The sequence below is a fragment of the Carassius auratus genome, chromosome 24 (assembly GCF_003368295.1).
Source record: "Carassius auratus strain Wakin chromosome 24, ASM336829v1, whole genome shotgun sequence".
Classification (NCBI taxonomy): domain Eukaryota; kingdom Metazoa; phylum Chordata; class Actinopteri; order Cypriniformes; family Cyprinidae; genus Carassius; species Carassius auratus.
The window spans coordinates 21,888,159-21,909,030 of NC_039266.1; the positions used below are offsets into that span (position 1 = coordinate 21,888,159).

Here is a 20,872-nt window from a genome sequence, read left to right on the forward strand (position 1 = left end):
TTGATTGGACCAATATTGAGGACTGTAAATATTAAATGTGTACTGTATGTCTGCATTTTATGACTTGTAGTAATAGAGTTTTGATATAAAACCACACAACACATGGTTTTAAGGACATAAACGTAAGTAATGGCTAAACTAGCACTTTATTTAAAACAGATCGGTGGCATTATAGCATCAGTAAGTCTCTCATGTTGTTTTCTCCTTTGATTTTTTTGTTTCATGTGTGTGTGTGTGTGTGTGTGTGTGTGTTTACAGGGTGATCAGTGTGTGAAGCCGGTCGAGTGTCCGTGTCATCACAACGGCAGACTTTATTTCACCAATGACACCATTTCTAAAGACTGCAACACTTGGTGAGCAGAAACTGGAATTGATTTATATATATATATTTATCTCTCTTTCTTTCTTATAATTTTTTTTTTTGGTATGAATATTTAATTTAATAGATGTGGCCTATAAATAGATAATTAAAATGCTTATAGAGAAAAACATGAAACATGTTCTTTAAATAAAGCAACTTTTCTGAGAAGCTGAAATGAAAAAAAAATAATTTATGTGCTAATTAATCACACTTCAAATCTGGCTGATAAATGACACTCCAAAATTCATGTAAAGTGATTATTGTGTTAAATGAGAAAAGCATCAAATAGACATCACAAAAAGTAGCTTTCAAAATAAATTTTTGACTCAACATGCACGTGACATCCATGATTATATACATGTTTTCAGAAGCTGCATGTTACAAAAGTTGTATGACCGTCTTCTTCTGTGGAACATAAAAGTAGATAATTTGAGAATTGTCTTTATTCAGTGTTTATTGATTTATTTTTGTGCATAAACTGGAAGCCAGTGGTAACCAGAACAACACAGCACTGAAAGGACACTTAGTCTGTGAAGTGAAATGCATGACAGTCATATATAAACCTGTCGTTCTCCTGACAGTGTGTGTCGAGAGCAGCGCTGGCACTGCGGTCAGTCGTTGTGTTCTGGCACCTGCGTGGCCACCGGTGACCCTCACTACATCACGTTTGACGGCCGATATTACTCTTTCCTGGGCGACTGCGAGTATGTTCTGGTGCAGGAGAGCAGTGGTTTGTTCAGCGTCAGCGCAGAGAACGTGCCGTGCGGCAGCACAGGGGTCACCTGCACCAAATCTGTCACGCTGACCGTGGGAAACACGGCCATACACCTGCTCAGAGGTCAAACACACACACACACACACACACCAGAGAGCTACTCATCAGTGTGAATATAGCAGCTGTCATACTGTTAGAGCACTATTGCATCAATCAAATAAAACTAATACATTTATATATAATATATATATAATATAGTTATTTATTATTTATGTGTTAAAGATTTTATTTTGCATTTGCATTTTGACAATGTTTATACATTATATATATATTTGTAATTGTATTTATATTTAATTAGATTCTATCTAGATGCATTTATAAATATATGTATTTCAATTTTATTTTATATTGGTTATATTATATATTTTTATTATTAATTCATTGTATTTATCTAGATTAATTTATTGACTCATATAAGTATATGTATTAAATTAAAATTTATCTGGATTAATTAATTAATTTATAATGAATTTTATTCTATCCAAATTTATTAACTTTTTTATTTAAAGTTGATTATATCTAGATTAATTTATTGTGAAAAGTATATATATTTAATGATATTTTATGTAGATTTATTTAATTATAATGTATTGTGTTCATGTAGTTACTTTTTTTAAAGTATGCTTATTTCATTTTATTTTATTTAGATTATTTATTTAATTAATTAACAATATATTTTATTCCATTTCGATTTATTTATTTGATTTGATTTTGCACTGTATTGATGTGACAAAAAGCAATTTTTAAGTAACATCAGATCTGATTGGATCCAGATTTATCTGAGTAATATTTTCACATCGGCTAATGTGATCATTATTATTTTATTTCTTCTCTCTCAGGTAAAGCCGTGATGGTGAATGGGGTTCCGGTGACTCTTCCAAAGTTGTATTCGGGCAGTGGTTTGATTCTGGAGCAGGTGGGGTTGTTTGTGTCCCTCTCGTCTCGACTCGGGGTCACTCTGCTCTGGGATGGAGGTATGTACATTCATATTTCATTCCATGATCAGTTATTAGATTTTTTTTATTAACACTGTATCTGTTACACAGGAATGCGTGTTTATGTCCGGCTGAAGCCTCACTTGCGTGGCCAAGTCGGAGGATTGTGTGGAAATTTTGACGGAGATGCGGAAAATGACTTCACCACAAGACAAGGCATCATGGAGTCCACTCCAGAACTGTTCGGAAACTCCTGGAAGATCAGTCCGTCGTGCCCTGACGTCTCAGACCAGGATCTCCGTGACCCCTGTGTCGTAAGTAGTACTGCACCAAACAGAATCAGAGAAATAATGAATGAATTCTTTCTGAATTACATTTTCATTGTCTGAACTGAGTAAATGCTCCTATATCTCTTGGATGAACTCTCCATGAATTAATTGCATGTGCTGATGCTGTATTATTTATTTTAAGAATGCATTGATTAAGTGTCAAAAGTCTTGCTAATGTGGATTATAATTTATTAAAATAATGTGGATTTTAATAAATAAAAAAATGCTAATTTACTAAATTCACTATTTTATTATTATGTTTTGTAAAACTAAAAATACAAATTACTATTTTTCTAAAAATATAATATTTAAAAAATTATTATATTACTAAAATTGTTATTTTAACACTGTTGTGCCTAAAAAATATAAGAAAATGTAATCATATTAAATTATTTTTTAATAATTCACTATTTTATTATACTATTTTGTTTAAAACTAAAAATACAAAATACTTTTTTTCTAAAATTACAATTTATTTAAATGCTCATAAAAAAATTAAAATATAAAAAATACTATTTTACTAAAAATTTATTTTTATTTTTATATACTAGGTTGTCTAAAACATTAAAATTAGTAAAATGATTGTTTTAACCATTTTGTCCAAAAACAAGAAAATGTATCTTTTTTTTTTTCTTTATAAAGTTGGCATTGAAAAATCTAAAATAAAAAATTTCCTTAAAGTTTAGGCAAAAATGCTCTCTACAGATATTATGTAATTCCTGATTGGACTTAATTTTTACAGAGTGCTTCACAGCAAACGTACCATGTCATGCACTAATATAATGTTAAAATCAAAGTAAAACTAAAAGAATGAGAAAATAAAGAACAAATAAATGTATAGTATCACATATCAAATCAAATAAGTCTTTGTTTATCACACTAGTTATTATAAATGTTAATTGACCTTTCTTGACCTTCAGATTAACCCTCACCGGGTGACGTGGGCCAAAAAGAAGTGTGCAGTGATCAGTCAGGAGATGTTCAGCTCGTGTCACTCAGAAGTGTCCTATCAGCAGTACTACGACTGGTGTGTCTTTGACGCCTGCGGGTAAGAAACACACTCACTGAGAGTTGATTTTCAATGTATCATATGCATCAGGATCACTATTGTTCATATTGTGCTGTGTGGTGTGACTATTGACCAGCTTGAGTGTACTGATGTATCATGTATAAATGATCACAAACCTATTACTTTTAATCTGTTTCTACCTTCTCTGAAGACAACCAAGGAGCATGTAATTTGCTTTAGAAAAATCTGATATATTTACCAAGACATATTTAAATATACTATCGGTGACCTACCAGTTGTGTGACCTCAATTGACCAATAAAATGTTGCCTTAACATCTATTCTAAATGAGTTTGCCCTCTTGAAGAAACATGTTGTTTCTTTTAATAGGTCTTCTCCATTGGTATACGCCTGAGTTACATGAGCTTAAGACAGCTGGTAGGCAGTTGGAGCGAAAATATAGGAAATCTGGCGTAACACTTCACAAATTTATTGTGAACACTTCACTTATTTCCGGGATTGATTGCTCCCCCAGCACTTAAAGTAGCATCAGTCAAACTTGTTATTAATAAAATTTGGGAGTGATACTGCCGACATGTCTAATTATAGGCCTATCTCAAACTTGCCATTTGTTGATAAGGTTCTTGAGCGTTTAGTAGTTGGTAAGCTACAAAATCATTTCTTTGCGAGTAGACTACTAGAACCTTTTCAATCAGGGTTCAGGTCTGTACACAGTATGGAGACTACCCTTTTGAGGGTAATGAATGATCTCCTTGTTGCAACAGATTCTGGGGCTTGTGGTATTTTGGTTTTGTAAGATCTCGGTGCTGCATTCGATACCATCTGTCTCACCATACTGCTGGGCAGGTTACATAAGTGGATTGGTCTTTCTGGTATAGCTTTAAAGCTGTTTGAATAATATCTTTCAGAACTCACTCAATTTGTTTATTCTGGTACAAATAGATCTCAGATTGATCCATTGCGGCTGGGCGTCCCTCAGGGTTCGGTATTGGGTCCTTCTCTTTTCTGCATTTATATGTTGCCTCTTGGGCAGATTATTCAAAAGCATGGTTTGGGTTATCATTGCTATCCAGATTATACCCAGATTTACATTAGTACTAAGGGTGATTTTGGATGCACACCTGACTTTTAATGCTCATTTTAAGAATGTTACTAAAGTAGCTTTTATCATTTTCAGAATATTGCACGTATAAGACCATTTCTCTCTATGCCTGATGCAGAAAGGCTTATTTATGCCTTTATAATATCTAGGTTTGATTATTGTAATTCTCTTTTTGCAGGGTTACCTGCAAGTTTGATTAAGATGCTGCAATATGCACAAAATTCAGCTGCTCATGTTTTAACTTACACACCATCTCGCAGTCATAAACCTATAAAGCAGTACATGGGCTGGCCCCAGATTATATTTGTAATTTGGTCACAGTGTCCACACCTCTCTTACTCTGTACCAGCCTCGTTGTAAACTCAAAACTATGGATCTTTCACTTGTGTTGCTCTCAGGTTGTGGAATCCTCTGCCTTCTCCAATTACGAATGCTCCATATTTTGATTGTTTTAAAAAATTAATCAAAACGTATATCGTTAGTGAAGCTTTTAAGTTATAATTTTACAGTTGTTGTTGCCATTATTGTTATGGTGTTATCATTGTGATAGTTGTTATGAAGTAATGTTGTTTTTTACTGTTGAGTGTAAGAAAGGCACATTACAAATAACATTTATTATTATAATTTATTATTTTAAAACTATTGTTTTGGGTGTGTTTTGCAGGTGTGACTCCGGCGGTGACTGTGAGTGTTTGTGTACGGCTGTAGCTGCGTATGCTGAAGAGTGTAACCGCAGAGGAGTGTATGTGCGCTGGAGGTCACAGGAACTCTGCCGTGAGTCTGCTCAGTGAGTTATTATACCCATCCTAATGAGTTCTGTACATTTTGTGTGTATAATATTAGTCCTGTTGTGTGTCTCCAGCGCTGCAGTGTGAGAACGGTTTGGTTTATGAGGCCTGCGGTCCTGCCTGTTCTCCAGTGTGTCCCGGTTCTCCTTCTGTGTCTGATCCGCTCTGTAGCGCCCTCTCCTGTGTGGAGGGATGTTTCTGTCCTCATGGCACTGTGAGACATGGTAAGAAAAGTGTGTTTATGTGTGTGCCTTATGTGTTTATCTGATGCATTTTCCTGTTTGTAGTAGTTTCGTGTTTGCTGTGCAGTTTTAGTTTTTCTGAATACAGGATGTCTGATGTCTGTCTGTCGTCTGCAGGTGATGCCTGTATCCCTCCGTCTCAGTGTCCGTGTGAGTGGGACGGATCTGTATTTCCCGCAGGAGCCACTGTCACTCAACACTGTCAGAACTGGTCAGTTTAGGGAGACTGTACTGCAGCAAACACAATTGTGATTTAGTTTTGTAAATATACTCTTTTTGTCAAACTTTCAGAGGGGAATTTACTAAGAATGAATTACATGCGCTAATTGTTTTATTTGTTTTAGGCGTGCACAGATTTTGCAATGCTAGCCAATGCTGATTATTATTTTCTTTCCATTGTTTACAATGGATTAATTATAAACAGACAAACAAATATGAAAATAATATTTTGTCTTTTAAAAATGTATAAATAACCAAAATTACTAATTTAAAATATGATTTGGTCTAAATACTAAAAAAATTAAATACTATTTCGCTAAAAATATATTATTATTATTATAATAATACTATATAATACATTTTTTATATTATTTTTGTATAAAAACATAAAATAAATAGAAATGAATTACTAAAATTATTTTTATATTCCATTTCTGTCTTAAAGCATAACAAAATATACTTAAATTTTAATATACAATTTTGTCTAAAAACAAAAATAAAAAAGTACAAATAAAACCAGTAGTTTTAAACACTTTGAGTTAATTTATGCTAAAAAAATTGTAATATAATACATATTCAATTTTCATAATATATTATGAAAGACAAAAAATAATTTTTAAACCAGTAATGTTATCAAACATTAACATGGTAAATGTTATCTAAATTTAACTTCAGAAGAAAAATAAGTATTCCAAAAAAGTAAAAAGATCTAATATGAATATTTTGTTCACCCCGAATTTATTTGCAGATATTGTCTATGTTTTATCTAAAGAAATTGTGCAAATTATGTAATGATGCATAAAGGCCCCAAAATTAACTTTTGTTTAATAATAAAAAAAATCAGGAAAGCAGTTTGATCTGAAGTAAATGACCATTCATTAAAATAAGCACTGGACAGCGCTTGTTTAATGTGGTTTTTTTGCATCTAATTTTATTTTGCTCATTTGATCCTAAATGCTGTGTTCTGTCCTTCAGCTCTTGTTCTGATGGTTTGTGGCGTTGTGTTGGATCTCCATGTCCTCCTCCGTCTCTGTGTGAGGACTCAGAGTTCCTCTGCTCCGGTGGCTCTCAGCGCTGTATTCCCTCCGTCTGGCTCTGTGATAATGAGGACGACTGCGGAGACGGTTCGGATGAGCTCTGTCCCTCCACCTGTCCTCCAGATCAGTTCCGCTGCTCCGGTGGGGCTTGTTTACCGCTGGAGCTCAGGTGTAACGGCCATCCCGACTGCGCTGACCAATCAGACGAGGACTTCTGTGCCCCGAGCTCACCTGAACCCGACTGTCCGGCCGGAGAGTTCAGGTGTGGGAACGGACGCTGTCTGCCGGCTCATAAAGTCTGTGACGGGAGGCTGGACTGTGGCTTTGCTGATGATTCTGATGAACACGGTATGTTTGATGAATTTCTAAAACTATAAATGATCAAAATCTGCTGATAAACCTGTTGCACATGATCTACTTCATTTAGCTTTCTTCAAGTAAAAGCTCTTTTACATACAAAAAATTACATATAGTATAAAGTCTCTTTTCACTTCCGTATTCTCACTTTCATACTGTATGAGGTAAAAACCTGATGGACCAGACATGATAACAGATAACACAAATATTCTTTTGTTTTAGGTAAAGACATTTTTTATGACTATTATTTCATATGTGAAGCAGAATTCGGTCATCATTCACGTGATAAAGAGTCAGTGTGTAAGTTGCTGTCTGATGCTGCTGTGATGGTAATGTTGAGTGTTGTTGCAGACTGTGGCGTGTTGTGCAGACAGGAAGAGTTTCGCTGTTCGTCTGGTCGTTGTGTGTTGTTCCTCCACCGCTGTGACGGTCACGATGACTGCGGGGACTACAGCGATGAGAGAGAGTGTGTGTGTGCCATCGGAGAGCTGCAGTGTCCTGGAGATCAGTGTGTGCCTGCAGAGAGAGTGTGTGATGGACACAGGGACTGTCCTTCAGGCATCGATGAGCTCATCTGTCCTGTCAAAGGTATCCATGCAAAACAGGACCATGCTTTTCTGAAATTGACATTTTTAGCAATTTTTTATGAACATGTACCAATGTTCATTAGTTCAAAAAGTGCATTTATTTAAACCTAAATTGCAAAACCATTTAATTATTTCCTATTTTGCAAGCATTAAAAAACAATCCACTAAATATTCTATAAAATATTCTACTCCTTTCTTGAAAATATAAAAAGTGTACATGAATTATTGTAGACATTTGCAAGGGATAGCAGTAAAATATTAATATGATAAGGGTCGATTTCTGAAGGATCAAGAACAGCAAAACAAAAACAAAAAATCATAAATTATCTTAGTAATGACATCAAAAGGTCATTAACATATGACTTTTAAATCAACTAAAACCTCAAATCTTTCACTCAAAACTTTAACTTCAGCAGTTTAATTACATAAAACATAATTACAGGAGAACAGTGTATTTAAAAAAATTATTCAAATGCCAAAAAAAAAACTAAATTAAGACCTAGTTGACCTGCATTATAACTGAGCTATTTACTTTTTTTTTATAAACAGAAAAGTTGTGGTATATATCATACAGTATATAACATCATAATAATAAAGTAAAAATAAACAAATAATAACAAAACATTTTTTTTAAATGAAATAAAAAATGTCATAAAAATCATCTGATTAAAATATGAAAGTGAAAGTCTGATGCAGATATAAAGCGTTTTTTATTATCATTATCAGACTCATTATACACATCTGATTGTGTGATTTCAGGATGCAGTAAGTTTGAGTTCGGCTGCGCTAGTGGTCAGTGTGTGCCGTTAGCGTGGCGCTGTGATGGGGAGACAGACTGTCTGGACGGGAGCGATGAGAAACATTGTTCCCGCACATGTCAATCTGACCAGTTCCTCTGCCAGAGCGGAGACCAGTGCATCCAGCACCAGCAGCTGTGTGACGGGACGCCCCACTGCAGAGACGCCTCAGACGAGAGCGTGGACAACTGCGGTAAACAGCACACACACACACACATACACAGACATGCATGCACACACAAACACAAACACACACGTGCATGCACATATATACACACACACACATACACACACACACATGCATGCACACACATACACACACACACTCACACTCACACAAATAAATACACACACAGACACACACACACATGCATGCACAAACATACACACACATGCACACACATACACACACGTACATACACACATGCACACACACACACAGAGACAAACACATACAAACACACACATACATTTGTTTTTGTGTAAAGTGGGTTCATCCCACATGCGTAATGTTTTTTATACTGTAGAAACTGTATATTCTATGGTCCTTCACCAACCCTACACCTAACCCTAACCCTCACAGGAAACTTTGTGCATTTTTACTTTCTCAAAAAAACTCATTCTGTATGATTTATAAGTGTTTTGAAAAATGGGGACATGGGTTATGTCCTCATAAGAACCCTCTCCTTGTAATACCTGTGTCATACCCATGTCATTATACAGAGTTGTGTCCTGATATGACACAAGAAAAAGAGCACACACACACACACACACACAAATACACACACACACTTTAAGTTAGTAATATCATTTCCCACAATCACTGATTGCGTCTGTTCACTTGACATACTGAACACTTTCTGTTTTGTTTTGTGTGTTGTTTTTTTCTCACCAGGTTCCACGCGGATTCCTCCCTGTCCGGGAAGTTTCTCCTGTGATAACCGCACATGCGTTAACATTTCACGCGTGTGTAACGGGATTCCTGATTGCCCTAAAGGAGAGGATGAGATACTCTGCGGTGAGTTAGTTTTCTTAACAAAATGATACTCTAAAATAAAAACTAAAACTGCCAGTAGGTGGCGGTAAATATCTCAATGAGTAAGTCATTAAAGTATTCATTCATTCATTTGATTCGTTCAAACTGCTGTGGCTCTGTTTTTGAACAGTCCACAGAATCACTGGTTATCTGCAGTGAGAACTGTAATAACTATTAGATATTTATATAATAATGTATAATTTGTATAATTCTCTTTCTCCACATAAAGTCAGTCCCACCACAGCGCCACCTAGTGAGGGAAACGGCAGTCGTGTTTGTCCGGAGTTCACCTGTGCTGATGGATCCTGTGTGCCCTTCAACGCGGTACACACACTGATCTGCGTCAAATCAATGCTGATGTGTTTCTATGTGTTCATGCATCAAAAATACTACCTTGTTTTTTAGACATTAACCTTGGAGTACCGTGTAAATAACATCATTAATTTCCCATGACATTGCTTGCTTTGTAAGAGAACATATATGAATGTTTCTGTGTGGTCTGTCTGTCGTTGTGTTGCTGTAGTTGTGTAACGGAGCAGCAGACTGTCCCGCAGACGCCTCAGATGAGACGGGGTGTGGTGTCTGGGGTCCCTGGAGCTCCTGGAGCCCCTGCAGCCGAAGCTGTGGATCAGGAACCATGAGCCGACAGAGACGCTGCAGCCGCCAGGATTCAGACGAGCTCTGCAGAGGAGAGAAAACACAGCGACAGCAGTGCTACTCCACCGCCTGCCCCGGTAACATATATGACACCAGGTTCATACGCACCTGATGAATGACCGTTCAGGGGTCAGGTGTTGAGTTTTTGGTTCTGTCTGACAGTCGATGGCTACTGGCTGCCGTGGGTCACGTGGTCGAACTGCAGTGAAGGTTGTGGAGGTGTTGAAGTCCGTCAGAGAGAGTGTTTCCCACCGCAGAACGGAGGCAGAACCTGTGCAGAACTACCTGGAGAAACCAACCTGACTTTAGACATCAGTAAGAACCAGAACAAACATCCTCCAGCAGATCTAGTTTAAATCTTCACTGGTTAACACTTTAGTAAAGCTGGTCGACCTCCATATAACCATCTTGGCCTTGTTTTGTTTTTTATTTGTCTAAAAGCCTTTTGAAGCTCGTCCAATCTGGTCTAAGTAGTGTCAATTTCAAAAAGAAATTTAATTTTTTTTTTTAAATAATACGTGTGCATGTGTGTATGTGTGTGTATGTATTCATGTGTATATATACACACATACATATATACGCACGCAGTATCTGTTTATACATTCTCATCATTGACGATGCGCTCAGATTGCACCATTGGGTGTTTCAGAAACCATTTGTTTGTTTGTTTAATCATTTATGCTGTTTTTGTTTATGTTATGAACAAATATAATCATAGTATTGTATTTTAGAAAAAATATTTTAATTTAACTATTTATATATTGAGTATGTTAGAATAAAGTAAAATTAAAGGAAGTGCAACAAAACATTTACATTTGTTCATTTAGCAAACGCTTTTATCCAAAGCGACTTACAAAAGAGGAAAATAAAAGCAGTCAAAAATAATACAGTACCTATTATTTATCACACTTATTAATTAAAATACTTACCGTATTTTCCGGACTATAAGTCTTTTTTTCATAGTTTGGCTGGTCCTGCGACTTATAGTCAGGTGCGACTTATTTATCAAAATTAATTTGACATGAACCGAGAGAAATGAACCAAGAGAAATGAACCAATAGAAAACATTACCATCTACAGCCGCCAGAGGGCGCTCTATGCTGCTCAGTGCTCCTGTAGTCTACACTGAAGACATAGAGCGCCCTCTCGTGGCTGTAGACGGTAATGTTTTCTCTTGGTTCTTGGTTCTAAATAAATGCGACTTATAGTCCGAAAAATACGGTATATAACCATTATTTATGCAAACTAACAAATATTTTTTTAATAATTTTTCATTTTAATTCTCACTTTTTTCAACTTGATGTAATAAAAAAAATTATAATGCTTAATACCTAGCCCTAAAACTATATGAAATACTAACCAAAACATTAACTAAAAAAAAAAAAAATCTAAATATTAAAAAGCATAACATCACAAAACAAAAAGACATTCATGGTCACTTCATCTGCTCTTTGTGTTGCTAACTGAGCTCCGTGACGAAGCACTCAATGTTTCCCAGCTGAACACAGATGTGTTTTTCAGAGCCGTGTTCTCAGGACAGCTGTGTTAACGTCTCCTGTGCTGCGGGCCTCGTCAGACATAGCTGTGCGCCGTGCCCTTTGACCTGCGCTCACGTATCTGGAGCAACAACATGTGACCCCAGCTCCAGGTGTTTCACAGGTACGCTTTAGTTAACACTGAGGGCCATTCATATAAATAGAAAAGATTGTTTTACTGTACTGTATATTGGTTTGGTGTCAGGCTGCTGGTGTCCTGATGGGACGGTCATGAATCACGAGCAGCAGTGTGTTCGGCCGGAGGAGTGTGTGTGTGAGGTGTCTGGGGTTCGATACTGGCCCGGTCAGCAGGTCAAAGTGGGCTGTGACATCTGTGTGTGTGAGCGAGGACGAGCCCAGCGCTGTCACACCAACCCAGAGTGCTCAGGTAAACACACACACACACACACACTCACACAAACACACAGACACACACACACACACAAACACACACACACACACACACACACACACACACACAAACACACACACACACATACTCACACACTATGTTAGGGACTTTTAATAAATTTCTATTTTTTTATACTGACCAAACGATATCCCCTAAACCCACCCTTTAAAGAAAACCTGTTTGCATTGTTACACTTACAGACATACATCATTTAGTATTTTCTATGTTTTTTTAATAACTATTTTTTTAACTATCCTTTGGTCCCTGCAGTGTAGGATAAACAAGAACACACACATTCACACATTAAAGAAATTTATTTAGCTTTTTCTTTAAATATCATTTAGATAATATTTTCTTTTTACATCAACCCACATGCCCCCTGCAAAAAACAAAAATACTATTTTTTTTTTTTTTTTTTTTTTTTTTTTTATTCATAATAATGCAATATGATGATACTTGTTAAATTGTTTTTAATCGATGGTGTTTTTAAATTACATTTTTTAATTAATTTATGCTGATTTAAAAATGTTTATTTTAATTTGTTTTAAAAATGAATCTTTTACCATAAAATCAGCTTAATTTCAATAAAAAAAAAATTAAATATTCTTCATTTTATTTATGATCAATAAATTAATATTGAAATAATTTAACAACATTTTTGCATGTTCACAGCTCTCTTGTGTGTGTGTGTTTTTTTTTTTTTTTTTTTTTTTACAATTTAATAAATTATTAGCTTTTCATGAACTCACAAACTTCTTACAGATTTCTTGTGAACCCACTTTTAGAAAACCCTTATTTCATTGATGCTTAGGGTGATTTTTTTTTAAATAGCTAATAAATTTTATTTTACATCACAAACCAGCAAAGCCATGTTTTGCTACTTGCTATTGCTTAAATGTTATGATTTATGTCATTGCACATGTGTGTTTTGATCAGTTCACTGTGGCTGGTCGTCCTGGTCTGAATGGGGCGAGTGTTTGGGTCCCTGTGGAGTTCAGAGCGTCCAGTGGTCTTTCCGCAGCCCGAATAACCCCTTAAAACACGGCAACGGCCGACAGTGCCGAGGAATTTACCGGAAAGCACGACGGTTAGTATTAATATGTTGCAAAGCATCCTGAAGATCTGGGAGATGTAAATCACACATCTGCCCTTTGCTTTAGCAGATGTTTCGATTAGTCACATTAATGCATTCAGCAGATGCTTGTGTCCAGAAACGACATACATTGCATCAATGCACTTTACATTTGATCAAAACAAGCTTTCCCTGGAAATCGAACCCATGACTCTGGCATTGCTTTAGCGGATGTTGATGATGTTTTTCATGGCGTGTGTTTGTTCTCAGCTGTCAGACAGAGCCGTGCAGGGAGTGTGAATATCGTGGACACACACATGTGGTGGGAGAGCGCTGGAAAGGCGGTCAGTGTCAGATGTGCCAGTGTTTGTCCAATCTCACTGTGCAGTGCATCCCGTACTGTCCTTACACTGCCACTGGATGCCCACAGGTGTGTGTGTGTGTGTGTGTGCCTTACACTACCACCAGATTCCCACAGGTTTAACTGGGTGACATTATTTTTTCCATTTCAGAGTCATATTCTGATTCCAGGGGACGGAGACAAGTGTTGCTATTGTGAAGAAAAAGGTTTAACATATTTGCCGTAGTTATTATTTTATACTTGTGGTTTTTGTAATAACACTAGATTGATCATGCAGTCAGAATGCACTGTTGTTCATGCAGAAGTGTGTTGTGTTGTCAGGTAACGGCAGCACTATCATGACGACTACACCAATGATCCTGCCAATAACCCTGGGACCCTCCACACCACCAGAGGGCCCTCCGACCGTCCCAACTTACCCCCTGCCCCCTGCAGGTCCGTTTCATTCAGTGATGCCAACTTTTGCAAATTTTGTTGCTAGATTTAACAACATTTCAGACTACCCCAGCAACTTTTTCTTCCAAAAGCAGATAGCAACAAATGTAACGGTTTTTAAATTTTATTTCGCTACTTTTTGCGACTTTTGTTAAGTGACTCAAACAATAAAAAGGCACACATTTTCCATCTAAGATTCACAAAAAGAGGAAACTTAAGATGCCTAGCAGTACACATATCGCATAAATTAATTTATTGCTATTTGCATAATTTAGTTAATAATGAAATAACTGTGATTGTTGATCAGTTAGTACAAGAAAAATATCTAGAAAAATGGCAAAAGTTATTTTCCAGGAGATTATGCATCATCCATTATCCATTGAACCCTGAACCTCGAAACGAAAAAAAAATACAATGCGTAATTTAAAATGCAGGTAAAAACCTGTGAATTATTATCTTATGCACTGCTTAAAACTATAACTGTAAAGAATTTGTAGTTTTACTAGATTACTAGCTAATAAAAAAAAACAACAACTTGTAATCATTCAAAAATATGTACGTGTTCAATAATTTAATGATGTATCTAAAAAAAAAAAAAATTATATTTTATCATTATATTATGCATTTATATTATTTTACAAACCTATCTTATCTAAGTCTTTGTATACTTTTTTTTTTTTTTTTTTGCTGAGATTTTTTGTAGTGACACATTTTTGCGTCGTGATTTCATAATGACGTTATCTCACAGTGGCATCACAATGTCATTTATCAACTTTTAGCAAAAATCAGCCTTCCTCTAGCAACTTCCCCTGAAAATTAGTTGGCAACACTGGTTGCATTCAAACATACATCAGTACCAGTGATGCCAACTTAGCAATTTTGTTGCTACATTTCGCAACTTTGTTAGCTATTTTTAAAATGTATTTGTCCACTTTTTGCAACTTTTGATAAGTGACTCATACAACAACAAGGAAAAAAAATTCCATCTAAATTACACAAAAATGAGTTTATATCTTATATAGTTATAAAGTCAAGTTCTGAGGAGAAACAAGACTGACTTTTTTACAATCATGACTTTATACATTGAGAAAAAAGCAAGTTTATATCACACAATTCTTAGAAAAAGTTAGAATTGTGATGGAAGTCGTCGCAATTATCTTTTTAATTTTTTATCTAGCGGCAGAAACAGGTTTCTATAGACTCATGAACAACCATCACAAAACATAAAAACAGTTGTGAATCGTTCAGGTAATGACAGTATTAAGAGTCAAAGATTAACTTTTGAACAGATATTTTTTTATATAAATTCAGTTATTAATTTGCAGCATGAACTACAGTATATCTATGTAAAGGATGTTAATGATTCCTCTCATTTTGTTAAAATAATAAACATTTTCAGATACTCTGAGAGGGTGATTCAGTAAACTTTTGAGCAGGAAGGTGTGATTTTTTAATGCACATGATCCAGAAAACTACTATAAATGCAGTACTAATTATGTGAAGTATTATTCATGTATATTGTATAATAAAAATGTGTTGTATTATATGTATTTATTTAGTGTCATCTTTTCCATACTGTATTGTGTGTGATGTTTTATAGATGAGTGTTGGTCGGCTCTGGGCGTTCTCTCGCTCCCCAACAGCAGCTTCAGCGCCTCGTCCCATCAGCCCGGTCACCCTCCGTCTGCAGGACGTCTGCACGCTCGGGACTCCCACAGTGACCTGCAGGGCTGGAGCCCGGAGCCGGAGGAGTACAGAGAGCTCCCGGCCGGGGCCCCTGAGGAGCACAGAGACTCGTCTCGAGGGCCGTACCTCCAGATAGACCTGCTCAGACACTACAACATCACAGGTCACAAACAACAACATACAGTCAGAGTCCCATTAGTTCCACTAGAGGGTTGATGATATTCATGATTTTATTTTTACTGTACTTTAGTGACATAACAGTGCTGTGTATTTAAATATTCAACGCATTTAAGTTATGGTTTGCAATATGGTGCTTGCTGTGGCAACAGTAAGTGCTAGGCTTCTGCTAGAGAGTTCAGGATGGTTGCTATGGTGTTGCTATGTGGTCACTAGGTGGTTGCTAGGGTGTCCAGGGTGGTTGTTAAGGTGTTGTTAGGTGGTTATTTGGAGGTTGCTACAGTAGTGTGTTTAGGATGATTGCTAGGGTGTTGCTATGTGGTTACAAGTAGGTTTCTAGGATGTTTGGGATGGTTGCTAGGGTGTTGCTTTGTGGCTTCAAGACAGTTGCTAGGGTGTTTAGGGTATTTGCTAGGGTGTTGCTGTGGTGGTTGCTAGGGTGGTGCTTTGTGGTTAATAGGCAGTTGCTAGGGTGTTCAGGGTGGCTGTTAGGGTGTTGCATTGTGGTTACTAGATAGTTGCTAGGGGATTTCTATGGTAGTTGCTAGGTTGTTGCTATATGGTTAATAGGCGGTTGCTAGGGTGTTGCTAGGTGGTTATTTGGAGGTTGCTAGAGTTGGGTGTTTAGGGCGGTGGCTAGGGTGTTGCTTTGTGGTTACAAGATGGTTGCTAGGGTGTTCAGGGTGGGTGCTAGGGGATTGCTATGGTGGTTACTAGGGTCTTGCAATATGGTTAACAGGCGGTTGCTAGGGTGTTCAAGGTGGTTGCTAGGATGTTGCTTTGAGGTTTCTAGGTGGCTGCTATGGGATTGCAATGGTGGTTGCTAGGGTGTTGCATTGTGGTTACTAGGTGGTTGCTAGGGTGTTCAGGGTGGTTACTAGCTGGTGTAGGCAGTTTTTAGGGTGTTCAGGATGGTTGCTAGGGTGTTGCTTTGAGGTTACTTGGAGGTTGCTAGGGGATTGCTATGGTGGTTACTAGGGTGTTGCTATATGGTTAATAGGCGGTTGCTAGGGTGTCCAGGGTGGTTGCTAGGAGGTTGCTAGGGAGTTACTTTGATGTTTTGGGTGATTGCTAGGACATTGCTGTGCGGTTGCTAGGGTGTTGTTCGTTGTGTTACTAGGTGTTTACCAGGGTGTTCAGGGTGGTTTCTAGGGTTTTGCTATGTTGTTAATAGGAGAATGCAAGTCAGTTACTAGGGAGCTGCTTGGGTTTTTGGGGTGATTTCTTGAGTGTTTCTATGTGGTTACTAGACAGTTTCTAGGGTGTCCTGGGTGGGTGCTGGGGCTTTGCTATGTGGTTTCTAGGTTGTGCTGGATGTTAACAATAGAAATGTCAGTCAGTTTGTTAGGATTATCAGGGTGGTTGCTAGGGAGTTGCTGTGTGGCTGCTTGGCAGTATCTAGGGAATTCAGGATGGTTACTAGGGCATTGCTAGGCATTTATTTAAGTGGGCAGTTGCTAGGTGGTTTCAGCTGTTGCTTTGTCTATGTTTTCCAGTTGCTGAAATATGGGTAATCCAAGACCACAACAGTGATGCTTTGCTTTTCATAATAAAGCTAAATAAATTAAATGTGTTGTTTGTTTGATGTGTTGCAGGCGTGTTGACGCAGGGTGGCGGTGTGTTTGACACGTATGTTTCCAGCTTCTATCTGCAGTTCAGCAGCGACGGACGTCAGTGGTTCACATATAAAGAGCTGATCACAGACGCCAGACCCAAAGCTAAGGTGACACACAATCACCCAACATCAACAACAGACAAAATCTCATCTAACACTTCAATGTTCCACTTAAACACTACATGCAGCAAAATAAAAACCTTGACTCTTTTCTGTTTGATGCCTTCTCAATGATGGGAAAAAATATTTTGTGTAACTGTATTAAAGTATTTAGAATTTGTACTGCAGTACCCATTTCAACCACTAGTCATAATAATATATACTGCACATTTATGAAATAAGTATTTATATTTGGCTTTTCTGGATTTTTCTTCCAGGTGTTTCAGGGAAACCGTGATGACCATGGCGTAGCTTTGGCTCGTCTGGACCGAATGGTGTCAGCTCGCTTCGTACGAATTCTGCCTCATGATTTTCAGAATGGAATCTATCTGAGAGTCGAAGTCATGGGCTGTGCTGATGGTATCTTTAGTTTTCCTCTCCATTACATTCTAGGTGTCAGAACAGCAAGTGAACCTCCCTAAAGTCCATCTACAATTCTCTGACTCTTTTTCCCATCAGAGCATGAGTGGTCAACTCCTGTCCCGCCGCTACGTCCCTGTAGAGAGAGCGAGTTCCTCTGCGCTAGCGGCCGCTGTGTTCCTGCTGGTCCACAGGGGGCGCTGTGTGACGGGATCAACGACTGTGGCGATGGGACAGATGAGCTCAACTGTGGTGGGTACCAGTGTTACTATCATTAACTGCAACAAAAAATATTCTTACAAATCTATCATAAGTTTAATAAAATATTAGCTGAAATAAAAAATATTATTTATTTTAGTTGCCATTTTTATTTACTTTCGTTGCCAAAAATAAAATCGAAAATAAAAACTAAATATAATTTTTTTTTGACAAAAAATTTTTTTTAAATGACAAAACACAACAAAATTACTAAAACTTTATAAAAAAAATAATTTAAAATATTAATGAATAGTATAATGTTATATTAATGATATTATAAAATAAAAGTGGTAGGCATAAACCCAGACCCAATTTGCTGGACAAGCTGGAATATATTCAGGGGATAAAAACAGCCTGGATTTAGTGTTTTATAAAGCTTAAAAATTATATCATTAATTATTATAATACATTTAATCCCAAAATCAAAAAAAAAAAAAAAATATTTGCATTAGATTTTACATATTGAAATAAGTAAACCGAATACTGCATGAAACTAATGCATTTATTTAAAATGAAAATCTCCATTAAAAATAATGAGAATTACAAAAACTAATCCTAAAAATAGTCTTTAGTTTTTCCATGCTCTTTTTTTTCTTGCTGAACACTTTATTTTGTTGTCAATGAAATATTTCTTTCATGTTAAGGAACTCGTCCCGCTCCTACCAGAAGGCCGGTGGTCTGTCCGTCGGGTCAGTTCTCCTGTCCTCCTCCAGGAGGCTGCATTGAGGCTCAGCGCCGCTGTGATGGAGTCCCTCACTGTCCTGATGGAGCGGATGAGAGGGACTGCACACACACAAACATCACCCACATCACCCCGACCGCCGCTCCTCTCAGGACACCCAGCAAGAAACCCCTGACCACTCCGAGTGCCCTGACCACCACTGTGAGACTTCACCCTTTAACATTAACATTTATAAACAAGCTCTGTCATAATGCAACATATTTGATATTACATTTATAAAGTATTCTTAATTTTCTTTGATGTAATATGGCACAAATGGTGTTTCTCTGACTCTTGCTCTGGTTATAGTTGTGTTTTAATGAAATATGTTTTGTTATTAATGTTTATTAATTGTGTATCAGATACATAGTAATTCTAATTAATCCTGGACTTTAATTTTCAATTGTTTGGCTATTTTTTTCTTTGCATTTCCTAGGAAGGAGGACCTGGTCAGAAAGGTAGGAACTCGTATGATGTATTTATTTTTTTTAATATCTTTAAATTTGTGTTTATTTTTAGTCATTTTAGTACATCAAAGCTTGACGGGAACTGAGTGAGAAATCTTGTCTTGACCACTAGTTAAAACAATGTTTTTTTGTTTGTTTTTCCAGATAATATTTTTCAAGTAACAAAAAAGTTTTTTATTTTTATGGTATTAGTTAACTGTAATAACATGACTCTTACCTGTTTGTCACGCATCAGGTGTCTGTTCTTCTGCTCTGGGATTGGAGGATGGGCGTATCCATTACGGTCAGCTGACCTCGTCCTCATACAGAGAGAATAATCCTGCAGACGCAGGCCGGCTCAACGTCGTACCCAATGTGTGAGCATTATATGATCAATTAAGGTCACAAACATGAAGAAAATATGACCATCATCTCATCCTCATCAAGCACAACGTGTAACCTTTGAGGACACTTGTTTGTTTGGGTGCTTCTCAGGATGGTGATGGAGCCTGGATGGAGTCCGTTACCTGGAGACCCTCATCCGTACTTCCAGGTGGATTTCCTGGAGCCCACGTGGATTTCAGGAGTGGTGACGCAGGGCAGTGAACGCATGTGGGGATACCTGAGCAAATACAGACTGGCCTTCGCTTTGGTGGAGAACCACTTCATCAACTTCACTGAGACTGGAGACAGAGGCTCTCCTCCGAAGGTAATCAGACCCAGGAATCAGGACTGAGCTGTGCTGGTCAAAATGAAAGGTTTGGAGCTGATGAAGTGTGTTGTTGTGTCCGTGTCAGATATTCGAGGTGAGGATGGTCAGCCGGACGCCCGTCACACGCTGGTTGGACAGACTGGTCCGAGCTCGGTTTCTCCGGATCATTCCTGTAGAGTTTCGGCACACTTTGTACCTCCGTGTGGAGGTTCTGGGATGTAGAGGAGGTACAGTGCTGTCTGCTGGGGTCTCTTTTGAGTTTTCATTACGTCTCAGAGACCTGTGTGAATCAAGTGACCAGGTCATAATTCATACCACATCAGGGGCGGATCTAGAAAAATATTGAGGGGTGGCGAGAAGGGAGCAGGAATTTTTGAGGGGTGGCAACATATGGCAGACGTACATATACTGAATTTAGTCACAGTTATCACAGTCTGATGATAAATATATGTGCACACTACAAAAGGACACAGGCTATCATTTACAAACTTAATCTCATGCAATCAATGTCTTGCATTTGAAACAGTTTATATAAAGAATAAGTGAACATACCCCATAAGCACCACACACTCACTAATGCATACAGTATGCATCGACATGTAATTAAGAGCATTATAAAAGGTTCAGTGTGATCAATATGTCAATTTATTATAAGAAACACAAGATTTTAAC

The 20,872-nt window shown here is 37.3% G+C and overlaps 1 protein-coding gene across 1 annotated transcript in view; it reads left to right on the plus strand.

Annotated features, from left to right (window-relative positions):
* Positions 1 to 20,872, plus strand: part of sspo (SCO-spondin) — an 89,014-nt gene that overhangs the window by 15,617 nt on the left and 52,525 nt on the right. The window contains exons 20-49 of the mRNA XM_026201634.1: positions 259 to 353; positions 943 to 1,199; positions 1,976 to 2,110; positions 2,183 to 2,385; positions 3,321 to 3,448; positions 5,196 to 5,305; positions 5,394 to 5,543; positions 5,679 to 5,772; positions 6,756 to 7,165; positions 7,526 to 7,762; positions 8,521 to 8,751; positions 9,454 to 9,576; positions 9,824 to 9,918; positions 10,118 to 10,328; positions 10,414 to 10,566; positions 11,773 to 11,910; positions 11,992 to 12,174; positions 13,135 to 13,285; positions 13,541 to 13,700; positions 13,783 to 13,837; positions 13,953 to 14,066; positions 15,667 to 15,915; positions 17,525 to 17,652; positions 17,922 to 18,063; positions 18,163 to 18,315; positions 18,966 to 19,204; positions 19,479 to 19,500; positions 19,745 to 19,865; positions 19,984 to 20,197; positions 20,286 to 20,427. Of these exons, the coding sequence (XP_026057419.1) occupies positions 259 to 353; positions 943 to 1,199; positions 1,976 to 2,110; positions 2,183 to 2,385; positions 3,321 to 3,448; positions 5,196 to 5,305; positions 5,394 to 5,543; positions 5,679 to 5,772; positions 6,756 to 7,165; positions 7,526 to 7,762; positions 8,521 to 8,751; positions 9,454 to 9,576; positions 9,824 to 9,918; positions 10,118 to 10,328; positions 10,414 to 10,566; positions 11,773 to 11,910; positions 11,992 to 12,174; positions 13,135 to 13,285; positions 13,541 to 13,700; positions 13,783 to 13,837; positions 13,953 to 14,066; positions 15,667 to 15,915; positions 17,525 to 17,652; positions 17,922 to 18,063; positions 18,163 to 18,315; positions 18,966 to 19,204; positions 19,479 to 19,500; positions 19,745 to 19,865; positions 19,984 to 20,197; positions 20,286 to 20,427 (4,843 nt within the window). The remainder of the gene's footprint in view (positions 1 to 258; positions 354 to 942; positions 1,200 to 1,975; positions 2,111 to 2,182; positions 2,386 to 3,320; positions 3,449 to 5,195; positions 5,306 to 5,393; positions 5,544 to 5,678; positions 5,773 to 6,755; positions 7,166 to 7,525; positions 7,763 to 8,520; positions 8,752 to 9,453; positions 9,577 to 9,823; positions 9,919 to 10,117; positions 10,329 to 10,413; positions 10,567 to 11,772; positions 11,911 to 11,991; positions 12,175 to 13,134; positions 13,286 to 13,540; positions 13,701 to 13,782; positions 13,838 to 13,952; positions 14,067 to 15,666; positions 15,916 to 17,524; positions 17,653 to 17,921; positions 18,064 to 18,162; positions 18,316 to 18,965; positions 19,205 to 19,478; positions 19,501 to 19,744; positions 19,866 to 19,983; positions 20,198 to 20,285; positions 20,428 to 20,872) is intronic.